Raw genomic sequence first — 12,360 nt, 5'->3', positions numbered from 1 at the left:
ACCAAACATTTTATGTCTTTATGCTGGGGAGTGGCAAGATCTGGTCTGTACCCACTCAGCAATATTGTATTTCAATCTTCTTTTTCACACCAGCTGCACAGTAAGGGACTTTTCACCTACTAACACCTTGAGCAGGTCAAGCCAGAGCAATCAGGAAGCACCTCCAGGCACACCCAGGCCAAGCAGGAGAGCCTAGATAGCAACTGGAGTGATTGACTGGGGCAGGACAGGAGGTAACATGAGCGAGAAGCTGTTTGTGTAAGCACAGTGCCAGGTATGAGGCAGGCTGCCTTCCATGTCACACCTCATGCTAATTCTCGAAGCATTAGCAGCAGGATGAAGTGTGGCTGACTCCTGAAGAGATCTGTATAAAGAAGCACATTCAGAACTAAGGGTTGGGGATGTCTTGAGCATGTGCAACTCTGAAAGTCACAGTTTTAGCGTTACTTGACTATAAATATCACCTTCTTTCTCTGCTTGGAACAGCAAAAAGCTTTCTTTCCAAGACCCACAGAGGTGTCACATTTTACAGATGCTAAGAAAAAGAGCCTGCCAAAGAAGGTGCATTTACAGCAAGGCCCTATAAATTTACTTTATAAAACAAGGGGGGGAACGCCTTATTTTAACACACATAGGATGGGAACAAACTCTGCTTAAAATAAACACAGAATGAGTAGCAGGAGACTTGGGCTTCTTCTCAGTGCTGTTTCAAATATGTACATCCCCCTTCTTGCACAAAATTATTTAATTTCCTCATTTCTGGAACATGCAATGAGCAGTTTAGATGTCCCATGATAAAAGAGATGAGGGAGCGGGCTGGGAATTTGCAGCCCCAGTTTTTACTCACTGCACTTCTTTTGGACACATATCAGCTAAATGGCTTTGTAGGAGTGGAAGATTCCCTAACTGGAAGTTCAGAGGTGGCAGTTCCCTGGGAAGCCAGCACAGGGATCTTGGGTCCACACTCCATTTGGCCTGGAGCTGTACTGTAAGGCTGAGGTGGGATCCACCTAATTCATCACATCTCTGTGAAAGGAGAAAATGGTGTTTGTATGACTCCTCCAGGACACTGTGTGTAATACCAACCTGTCGCATTCCATGAGTGCTCCTGCACTTCATGCTAAGAGCAACAAACTGGAGAAGAATCTACACATGCTGAGAACCGCTGAGATCACCCCAAAGTGATCCTGGAGCTGTTCCAGCTGTGAGCAGCTGAACTTTAAATGCACTGGGCATCTCTCTCACCTGACATTCTTTCAGGTGCCTATAGAGGTTGGCAGAAGCCATGGCAGGTGTCACACACCCTGCCTTGTGGGTGGCTTGGCTGCAGGTGAAGCTCAGAGTGATGGACAAACAGCCACAGACCAATAGCACATGCCACTTGGGCCTTCTGGAGCTAAGGCCCAAACTTCAACCCCTGACACAATTATCATGGCTTATGCTCTCCCCCACCAACTCAGCCACCCCACAAATCCTCCTACTTTTAATGGGCTGGAGCTGTTTGGGATTTCACCACAAGATGGGCACACTGTGGTTGCATAAATACAAACACCTGGTCCTGCTATGTTTGAACAAACATGGAGTTATTGCAAGCCCTTGGCCACACTGAGCTGCTGGCATGTGGCAGAGCAGTCCTGTGCTGCCTTTGCAGGTGTCAGCATGGCACATGCTGTCCACTTCAGTGTATACTCTTCGTAGAATGACTCCTATGCCCACTTCTTCTTGCTTTCCCCAAAAACAGCTGGATTCTGCTTTCTGTTTCCACAAAATAACTGTTAGCACAGTAAGCAATTAAGTGGTTTAACCATCCTTTCCAGTTCCCAGCTGGAGCTGCTAGGGTCTTTGGCTGCATTGTTTAACGTATTTCATAGATATGGAAAGATAATCTATTCAGGACCTCTGAAAACTTGCCAATTATGGCATCCAGGGATCAAGCAATAATAGAAAATGCCAGAGGATGCTGCAAGGTTATCATAGTGTGGTTTAAACATAACTAAAGCACTGAATACATCATGTAAAAACCAACTTAAGATCCAATCATCCTCAATCATGAAAATACCAGCGAGGCTTTCGCTGATGACCACACCAAAGCGAACAGGAACAGCAGGTTTTGGGAACCTCAGGTGCAGCCTGAGCTCATAAACCTGCCAGCAGAACTTGGCACTTTGTGGCATTGTCATCTAGTGACAGGCACTCAGCCTGCACCCAGTGAAACCCCAAACCCTTTGTGATGGCACAGGACTGGATTGATCCTCCTCCCAGGCTGGGCTGAGCAGAGGTTCCACAGAGCTCTGGAGCTCACAGGCTGCGCATGGATCGGAGCTGCTGGGAGTGCACAGCTCTGCAGGGCACCCCACACTGTGCTGTACACGTGTTTAAAGGCATGTGAAGGGACAAGCACACCTCTTGGATGCTGCCACAGCCTCTGAGATGCCAGAGAGCCCCAGGATGGGTCGTTGTCTCCCTGGGTTTTGCACAAACAGCCAGGGAGCAGCGGTGCTGGTGGGTGTGAGGGGCAGGATGGTTTTGAGCAGCTCACACAGCACCAAGCACACAGGGCTCTGCCACACTGGGAGAAATCCTCCCTCTTCTCCTCCCATAACTGGGATTTTTATAAATTCAGTGGTTGAAAATCCCCTCAGAATTAAAACTATTTGGCCAAGAAGATCAGATCTAGCTTGTGTGAGCAATAGTGTGGCCAGCAGGACCATGGCAGTGACCACACCCCTGTACTGAGTGCTGGTGAAGCCACACCTCGAATTCCGGGGTTAGTTTTGGGCCTCTCACTACATGAAAAACATTGTGGGGCTGGAAGGTGTCCAGAGAAGGGAACAGAGCTGGGGAAGTATCTGGAGCACAAGTCTGGTGAGCAGCTGAAGGAGCTGGGGGGGCTCAGCCTGGAGAAAAGGAGGTTCAGGAGGTTCATTTTCACTCTTTTCAGCTCCCTGACAGGGGGGTGCAGCCAGGTGGGGTCAGTCCCTTCTCCTGGAAACCAGCAAAAGAACGACAGAAAATAGCCTCAACTTGTGGCAGGGAAATTTAGATTGAATCTTAGGTAAGACATTGTCAATGAATGGGTGCTAAGGCACTGGAACAGGAAAAGTGCTGGAGTCACTACCCTTGCAGGCATCTGCAAGACACGGAGATGTGGCACCTGGGGACACAGCTCAGTGGTGGCATTGGCAGTGCTGTTAGTGTCAGTCAGTGATGTCTCAGCCTCTCAGAAGAGGGCTTTTCCAACCTGAGCCGTTCTGTGATGCCAAACACAGACACACTGATCCTGCGGTGTTTCTGCACCATCCAGCCGGGAACCCAGCACCTGACGGTCAGCAGAAGGTCCTGGCGAGCCTTCTCCCCTGTCACAGGGGGTCCCCAGCCCCGCTAGGGGGGCAGCTGGCCCTGCCCTGTGCCCACTAGGTGGGAGCAGAACGCCGCGCTTGGAGCGCGCCCGGCGCTCCGCCGTGCCCGTGGGACACCGCCGGCACCGGAGCATCCCCCACCCGGCCAGGGGGCTCGGGACCCCCAAAACCCCCCTGGCTTTAACCCTTTGACCTGCACGATCCTCGCTTCTCTCAGCTGGTCACAGCCGGTCCCTTACACGGTGCTGGTGGGGATAAAGGGAGCCATCTCTTTAGACTGGTTTTCCCTACTTCGTTTTGGGGGATTCTAGTGCGGGTCGCATTATAGATGTGTTTTTGTGTCCCAGTTTGTACCTCTGGAACACCTGACACGCAGAAGACACCAAGAAGCCTTTCCTATTTCTCATCTTGAAGGGCTCAGCAGAGCTGTGGCTGAGGGATGAGGTGTGCACACAGTGGGATACTGCTCTGCTGAAGTGCATGGCCACCTCTCTGAACCAATAAATAAGGTTTAAAGTGCTGCTTCCCTAGGCATGGTTACCATTACATAGAAAACAGCCTGGTTCCATGGGGCATTCAAATTACTCAAGAAATGGAATAACAAAGTGCCATGGCCACACTCAGGAAATTGAGAGAGCACACCCATTAGCAGCCAGCCTGGGTTGGAGCCTTTGGAAAAACCACAGCAAAACTCAGCAGGAGAGCTTCATACAGGAACACTCCCAAAACAGTGAAAAGAGCCCTCTCACAAGCTCCTCTGAACCCCAGCGTTGGAAAGGGAGTGATTTGTTGTTGCCCATAAGGAACTGAACTCACCTGAGAGCAGAGGTGTGAAGTGTGTGAGCCTGTGAGAAGCTCTGCTTCCTTGGCTCAGCCCAGCTTCCCTTAAAGCCCTGTGGATCCTCCAGGCTCAGAGGGCTGGGAAGGCATTTCAGTGGTTCCAGCCTGGTGGGGTTGGCCCTGCAGCCTGGACAACACAGACACATTACAAAGCTCAATTGGAGTGGATTTGCATGGGATTTTGAACAGATCCACATTTCCCCTCTGTTTAAGGACTTCCTGCTGTTTTCTACTGAGAGATTACTTTATCAAAACATCCTCTAGACAACAAAACTGGTCTGGGTGTCAATTTAGGGTCCCTCCTCCTGCAGAGCAATGAGATCATTCCAGGCAGTGAGGAGCAGGGCTGCAGAACACCCAGTGTCTGGTTCTTCCTTCCAGTGGCTGCTCCCCAGGGAAGAGATTTCATGTAAGGAGCTACACAGGTCGTTCACTAAAAACCCCTGAAGAGCCTTTTAACAAGGTCCTGTGGTGACAGCACAAAAGGGGGAATGGCTTCAAACAGAAGGTGGGCAGGTTTAAGTTAGAAATTCTACCCTGTGAGGGTGGTGAGGCCCTGGCATGAGTTGCCCAGGGAAGCTGGGATCCCTGGAAGTGCCCAAGGCCAGGCTGGAGGGGGCTTGGAGCAGCCTGGGACAGTGGAAGGTGTCCCTGCCCATGGCAGGGTGTGGCACTGGATGAGCTTTAAGGTCCCTCCCGACTCAAACCATTCTGTGAAATATTTCTGGTGGTACCTAAGCAGTACCTGAGCTCTGAGCTCCTGCTGCCCTTCAGCGCCCTGCCCACCAATTCCTGCTCTGCAAGGAGTTAAATGACAGCAGGAGACACTGCTGGATTTTAGGCTGGAAATCTCAAAGATGTGAATGAGTGGAAAAGTCCAGCATCTTCCTCTTCACAAACAGATCAGATCTGCCCTTTTTCCTCAGTCCTTTCTCCTGGGTGGCTGCAGGTCTCTCTGCTGCAGTCCTGACACCCTCAAGCCTCACACATCGCAGAGCTGCTCCTGCCAGGGCAGAGGGACCCACAAGGGCACAGCTGATGGTCCTGCTGGTCACTCTGCACACCCTGGCCAGTGTCCAGGATCACATTTGCTTGAGGCCACATCAAACTGCTCCACAAAGGGCTGTCATTTCCCAATCTTCCTTCCAGCCTCCTGGCCGCTGCTGCTATCTGATAACTTCTCCAAATGCTACCTGATACCTTCTCCAAATGTTCAGAATTAAAACATGACCAAAGACTTGACTGTCTGGAGTGATACATATTATCATCAGCAACAACAATAAAAAAAGGAAAATGCACTGTTGTTTTTCTTTTCAAAATCTTTTAATAGGACACATTTGTTTTTGTCAGTTGTAAAGATTTACACTTGTTTTTTTTGCCTTTTTTTTTTTTTTTTTAAAAAAAAAAAGAAAAAGAGAACATTTGAATCCAATTTTCCCCATGAGTACCACCTTGTGTTGCCTGGACCAAAAGACCTCGTTTTGGCCTATATAACTGATACAGTATAACAATATATTAGCTATTAAATACAAAGTTCTATCATATATACTAGGTTGTTACGGACATTGCAATGGTACTGTGCCTACTCTAGTCACTTTGTGTAATAGTGTACATGGGTTATTATAGCCAAAGGGGCAGAAAAGGGGAGACTGGGGCATAGCTTAATTTACAGTGATAATGCTTTTGTTTTCTTTTTTCCCTTGTTTTTTTTTTTTTTTATTTTCTCCTTGAACACACATAGTGCTGATTGCAATCCACAGAAGTAAAAAACAGTGTTTTCTTCGCCCTCCTCCAAAATATCTACAGTAAAACCTCTAACCAAGTTATGAAAAATCACTTCCACGTGCGAGGGGCTGCAAGAATGGAATTTGTGTTTTTCCAGACACGTCTGCAATCTCTTTTCCATTGTGTCAGACTGGCAATAATAAAATATCCTCCTCCCACCTGCATACAGTAAATCCACAGTAGTAAAGTGCTGGTGTGCTTGAATGAGCTGGAGAGCCATGCAACTGCTTCGCCATGGACAGGGGCTGAGCTTTGGGGGGAGCTGATTTATGTGGGTACAGTTCTCGGGCAGTAATAGCACTGCAATATTGTGGAACTTGAGCTTAGCTGCTGACTCCTGAACACAGCCTGGATCTAGGCTATGAAACTACACTCTAGGTGCTGTAAGAGAGCAGGCCTGGCTCCAGGTTTATGAAAAGAAATTTGTAGATAAGACGCTACGCAGACTTTTAATAATTTCTCTATAGATTTCTACAAAAATATAAAAAAATTCTATCAACATAACCATTCTACAGAATTCCTGTGGATTTTTTACATTTTGTTTAAAAAAGTCACATTCTATAAAACCCCCCTGCAGGTATTTAAAATGATTTGAGTATTATTGCACGCGCTGCAGTACATTTGTCTTTCAAAAGGGCATCTAGAAAAAACTCATCTGGTTTAGAAAACAATCTATTTTACATGGATTTCTTTTCCTGAAAGCATCATCATAGAGTATCTTTTATTGGTTACTCTTTACTTAATATGCATATATGATGTGAGCTTTTTATTACTTCCACACACCTCATCAGTAGGCAAAACCCCAAGTGTTAAAATAGAAGAGCCTTTAAGCTTTCTCTTACATTTGGAGTTGAGCATTTGGATTAATATCACATCACTGTTTTGTGCCATGATTTCAAGCTAAAATGTTCCATGTTTTTTTTGTCAGGAAGGATCTGGAGAGTAGTATCATTCTAGCTATGTGAACACAATCCTAATCATTAAGGAACCAGGGGTGGCAATTTTAGTGGCCTAGCTAGTTTCCCAAACTATTTAGCACACATAAAAGGAAACACTAGGGCTCATTATGGGTGTAAAACCAAAAAGAGATTAAGAATATTTCTCAGGCTTAATGCACTGTAATTTTATTATTTCCTTAAATACGATCTGGGGGAAGAACTGATGAAAGGTTTGTTTCAAATCATTACTTTAGGCAGGCTTAACTCTGGATTTGGGCTGGCATATCAAAGAGAGTGGGCTCGGTATGGGCCTGTGATGAGGAGGGGAAAAATGTCCCAGCCAAGAATTAATCTAACTGCAGTAAATAGTACAGAATGTTAATCCCCCTACTTCAAATACACTGATTGCCTGAATTCCTGCTGAAAGCCCTTACATTTCTCCTGGACATGTAAATCAGCAGGGATTGTTTATGGAGTAAACATCCTCAAGTGAGAATAAAGGGGTTAAAGACCTCACATAGGCTGTGGGGTACGAACAGCATCTTGTCTTTGTGTGTACACTCCAAGCTAATGCAGATACACGTGGTGGAAACAACCTAATCTCCGAATGGATAAAAGGCTGTACATCAGCATGTTGTAGTTTGAAAAGATCAGTAGTTCCCAAAAAGTTACAAACTCCCAACTGACAGAATTAGCACAAATCCTTCTCCTGCCTGTGCTGGTTCAGAGGCACGATCTGTAGACTTGGTTTCAAACCTGTGACTATTGGCACACTTCAAAGCATGCCTGCAGTCTAATTTAGCCTACATCTTAATGTGATTTAATGGAATTGGAGTGGAGTTAATGTCTGGCTTTCATCAGTCATGTGAGGGGGGTGAGGTGTCGAATGGGACTAATCTCATGTGTTTTTCAGGCTGTGCTCTCCAGTTTTACAGACTGTTTTTGGCAGAGTGTATTAGCACAGGAGTAAACAGGTAATTTTTTGAGATGATTGATGTAATAAACTAAGGACATGAATTCTGGGTTTATCCACTTTGTATCATCATGTTGTTGCTTAAGGCTATTGATAAATTGGAAATAAAATTGCAGTCAGGGTCATGAAAATTAACTCTAGCAGTGATAGCAAAATACCTATCTATTTTACTGAAGATCAGCAGTCATTTCAGTACCTGCAGACTTTCTTCCATGTAATCTATAAAATAACTTGCAGAAATGCCTTGATTCAGTAGAACATGAGCATATGATTTTAATTTTCAATAATTACTTTAATATGATCAACCTCCAGGCACTCTAGGCGAGAGCTCAACTCTGGGCATGTGCTTAAGCCCATTGCTGTGCCCTGTGTGCCCCAATTTCATCCACTGCAAGTCCTAAACTTGACCTCACTCTCCTTTCCACAGCGTGCATAGAGGAGGAGATCCACTGAAAACAGAGGGATCAGGGAGGTGTAAAACTCAGCAAAATAAAAAGTCCATCCTGGAGACACTGCAAAAAAATCTCAGAAGTGACTACAGGCCTTCGTTGCCTGTTTCCTAGGAATGTATGAAAATTAATCATTGGCATGATTTTGTGATTTGCCAGTGGATGATCTATAATATCCTTTCATAATTCAGTGTCTTATACTGTTAAATGGCTCTGCCTTCACCATCTTCAGACATCAGCATGTTGGACCTTCCTGGGTCTGAGCACTTGCTTTCACACTCTGAATATCAATTTTATGCAAGATTGGAATATTTTGTTTAAAAATTGCCACTGCATTTCTGTACTACACAAACAATCGTTTTCCCAGAATATCATTGAAGTCCAAGGGGAAAAATAAATTACATTAAATAATCCTTATTTACTGCTGACTGTGGGATACATTTCCTCTGTAATGCACTAATTGGCTACATTTTGTGCTTTGCAAAACAAAATTAAACCCAAACAAAACAAAACAAAAAAAGAGAAGGGATTAAATATATATTTTTTTTAGGTTAAAATATTTGTAAAAACCAACTTTATCTCAGAAATATTCCGAGACACATTAAAATAGAAGAAAATTAAATGAGTCTTTAGTCACAAAATGTACTACATTCTGCAATACTAGATTCAATTAATTTAATAAAATATAATATACATATAGATTCTGCACATTGTATTGCTTTTACCTAAGCAGAACATATGCTTAAGTAAGCGTGATATAGGTTAACCACTCTTTTAACCAGCTGGTTCTTTAATCTTTCTTTGGAAATTTTTTACCCAGTGCCATTTTGGAGTACAGAGTTTTTTTAATTCTCTTTTTTTTCTATTACATGAAAGGAAGAAGACATTTGGCACCAACAGAAAAGTAACTCAGGGGTCCATTTCCGTTTGATCAAAGGAAAAGCTAGGAAGTGTCAACAAGTCTTTCTTTGGGGTAGGAGATGCTGACATAGTGTCTGGAAGCAGTGAATCCCCTATATCCATGGAATCCTTGGACTCACAGGATGGAGCACGCCTCCTCAAGAAAACGTTTCCACTGGCAGGTGAGATGCTGTGGGGTCCCCTAGGTACCAAACTCTGCCCGTCAGGTGGATCTATAGATATACAGGGAGGGCTCAGTTTCTTCTTCTGCCGCGTACCTTGCAAGCACTCCATTTCACTGACCACCTGACTTATAAAGCCAGAGGAGCTGGATGTGGAATGGTGCTGAGGGCTGTTTTCTATGGAACAAATCTCTATGGAATGTCTCCTTTGATCATCTAACCAAGAGGGTGGTTTTTTTAGCAGACCCTGGGTGTCTACACTGTGGTATTTCTTCAGGTCCTTCAGTACCACGTTGCCAGTATTGCCCATGTTCCTCTTAGATGTGAGAGGCTGACCCTCTGAACAGGCACTCGAGGCTGTGCAAGTTTCTGAAGTGAAAGGCTCTGAGGAGCTGTTTATTTCAGACACTTCTTGGTCCATTGAATCTTCAGGGGTCTCCTGATACGAGTCTGCACAAGCACAGGATGCTGGTGCCTGCTTTGAAATATTATACTGATTGTGGGAATGCTGCTGCGTATGGACGCTCGCCCGACTCCAGGCAGCCAGCTCATTCACTTCTGAGGGCATCAGAGCCACTGGTGACTCCTCCTTGGGCACAGTGGGAACATTTGGGTCAGAGAGTTCACTCACCTCGGTGTGGAGATTCTCCTTGCTATCCAGAGAGTCGTTCCTTATAGCCATCTGTACCAGAGCGCAGAAGGGTTGGGGAGGAGAGGAGTTGCCAGATAAGAGAGACAGACCAAACAAAGGTTAGTACAGGCAAGGCACAGCATTTACAGGGCACTCAGCTCTGCTGAGATCCCTCAGAACAGACCCATTGACTCCTATAACAACCTGTGTTGTGTGTTCTACCAATTCCCATTGTCAGGAATTGTGGGTTTGTCTCTGTGTGACAGCCCTTCACTCTTCTATGGTTGACCTTTAGCTTTCTCCTCTAAAGATGGAGGGCTGCAAAACCAGAGCACCCCCACCCAAAATTACTAACGTTCTTGTTATGCAAAGCAAAGCCCTCAATAATTTCAGCAGCCCAGGTGTGAGCAGGAGAGAAAGATGTGCAAGTGAGCCTGTGTATTCCCTTCTGTAGCTCAGGTGATGCTGAGGGCATGAAACTCTATCCCCAGAGCCAGCAACACCAGAGCAACCGCGCTGTGTGCCAGCATCAAGGCAACAGCCTGTCCCTGGCTTGGGTCCCCAGGCTGGAGCCACGACTTTGCACCATTGTATGGCAGGAGATGGAAATACTGGAGTCCAAAGCTGGACTAATAATAATCTGTAATTATTTCAATTCATTCTGATGCTCAAGTTCAGGCTTCCTAAGGCACATTTTGCCTTGGCTGTCTGGAGCCTTACGCAGCATCAGTGCCCGCTGGCAGAGGGAACCTTGGGCGTGTTTTGAAGGCTTTGCCTTTTCACTACACTGCATTCCTTGTCAAAAGGCTTTATAAATCAATCTCATTAAATGGCCTTTAAAGGCAGAGTATCTGTTTGAGAAGACTCTTAAATGATCTTAAAGATAAAAATCTTCACAGGGGGATTTGGAGGAAATGTGTAGAGCTGGTCCCAATCCTTTAGAAAAGTGTAAGGAGATGAAATTATTCAATTCCTCATGCTAAGGAATACTTTTGTGACAAATCAACCCCAAAATGATCATACACGTTACATAAATATTGTCCCACAAGGATCACTTGAGCCAAATGATCTCTATTCAGCAAAGCTCTCATCAGCAGCAATGTGTCCATGTGTGCACAGAAACACCAGAGTCTATTGCAGCATCTGCACATTGCACTCCCTCTGTCAGTGGGGACAGCTCAGAGAATATTTAATACGGCAAACAATTTCATCCAGTGCTGGTGAATCCTTTCTAGTTAAAATTTCACAGCATAACGCTGGCAACTAATCAGTCAGGAGTGAAGTTATTCTGGTTTCCTCAGCACCAGTGGTTTTAATGAGTATTTGGGAGAAGAAATCACGTTCATATCCTGAAAGGAGACACAGACCACACGGAAGTCGAATACAGAAGCAAAAAGTAATTGTTGCCATTACTTTTGCTTGCACACCAACCTGTGTTGCACACCACGACAGTATTTGTCACCACCAGCTCTTTCTTTGCCTATGATACAGGCATCTGTGGTTGTTGTTAGTAGTAACAGTACAAATGTTTTACTGGTTTGTTTGAAAATAAAAGGACCCTCTGCCATCCCAGAGGGCTGTACACCTGTAGCAGCCACAGCTTGGTGTGGGCTACACCTTGGATACACAGTCCTGGAACTACAAAATCAATATAGGTTTAATTTCAGGTAGAATTCCTCTGGAGAAAAGCCTTTGTGCCATGCACTGCCAAGGAGCGTAATCCTCAGCAGGAATGTTCTCCCAAAGCATCCGATCCACTCATCTTCCTCTGCGAGTGCATTGCTAATGGTCAAACATTCCGGAGTCTAAACTGGACGTTACTGTGGGGGCTGTGCTCGCTCTCCAGCACTCTGGAGGGAAAGGGAGGTTAAACACACAGGTTTTAATGCTCAGGGAAAGTGCAAGGACCAGGTATGTGATGGATAAGGTTTATCTATTATGGATTCAGGAGAGGAGAGGGCATGAGTGGAAAGGGAAGAAAAGGAAAGAAAAAGAAAAAGGAAAAGAAAAAAAGAAACTAAATCAGAGTTCCATGCAGTATACATAATGATAAGGATAAATGGGTACTGAAAACCAAACTGCTTTGCCAGTTTGGGCTATTTGATGTGCTAGTGAGAAATTAGTGGTAGCAATAAAATGGAATCAAGCAGAGAGCACCTGAGCAAGCAGAAGTGCTGGGGCTGTAAAGGGAATTTTGCCTCTTAAAGGACCAAGTTTACCAGTGTCTGGCCATCTAGATTGCAATTAACAGTAACAGCAATATCACCAGAACAACCTGACTGCTCCCATTTGCGAGACTGGGA

General features: G+C 45.2%; 1 protein-coding gene and 1 long non-coding RNA gene across 50 annotated transcripts in view; one reads left to right on the top strand and one right to left on the bottom strand.

Moving 5' to 3' along the window:
* Window positions 1–5,503: 5,503 nt before the first annotated feature.
* Window positions 5,504–12,360, bottom strand: part of CACNA1G (calcium voltage-gated channel subunit alpha1 G) — a 145,615-nt gene continuing 138,758 nt past the window's right edge. For 28 of the 49 annotated variants that reach the window (XM_086857285.1, XM_086857298.1, XM_086857307.1 and 25 more), the window contains one exon: window positions 5,504–10,108. In XM_086857285.1, coding sequence (XP_086713411.1) covers window positions 9,254–10,108 — 855 coding nt within the window. In that variant the 3' untranslated portion in view covers window positions 5,504–9,253. Of the gene's footprint in view, window positions 10,109–11,488; window positions 11,908–12,360 lie in introns of those variants that run through there. The other 21 variants (XM_086857327.1, XM_086857301.1, XM_086857305.1 and 18 more) reach the window with 4 other exon arrangements.
* LOC147649808 (uncharacterized) lies at window positions 5,880–10,902 on the top strand. Its single transcript, XR_015278011.1, has 2 exons — window positions 5,880–7,896; window positions 9,221–10,902. It is a non-coding gene; the product is annotated as an uncharacterized LOC147649808 (long non-coding RNA).

This window comes from Cyanistes caeruleus, chromosome 19 (assembly GCF_971803275.1).
Source record: "Cyanistes caeruleus chromosome 19, bCyaCae1.hap1.1, whole genome shotgun sequence".
NCBI classification, from domain to species: Eukaryota; Metazoa; Chordata; class Aves; order Passeriformes; family Paridae; genus Cyanistes; species Cyanistes caeruleus.
The sequence above is the reverse complement of the archived record's forward strand: the minus strand, read 5'-3'. Positions and strand labels throughout refer to the sequence as shown.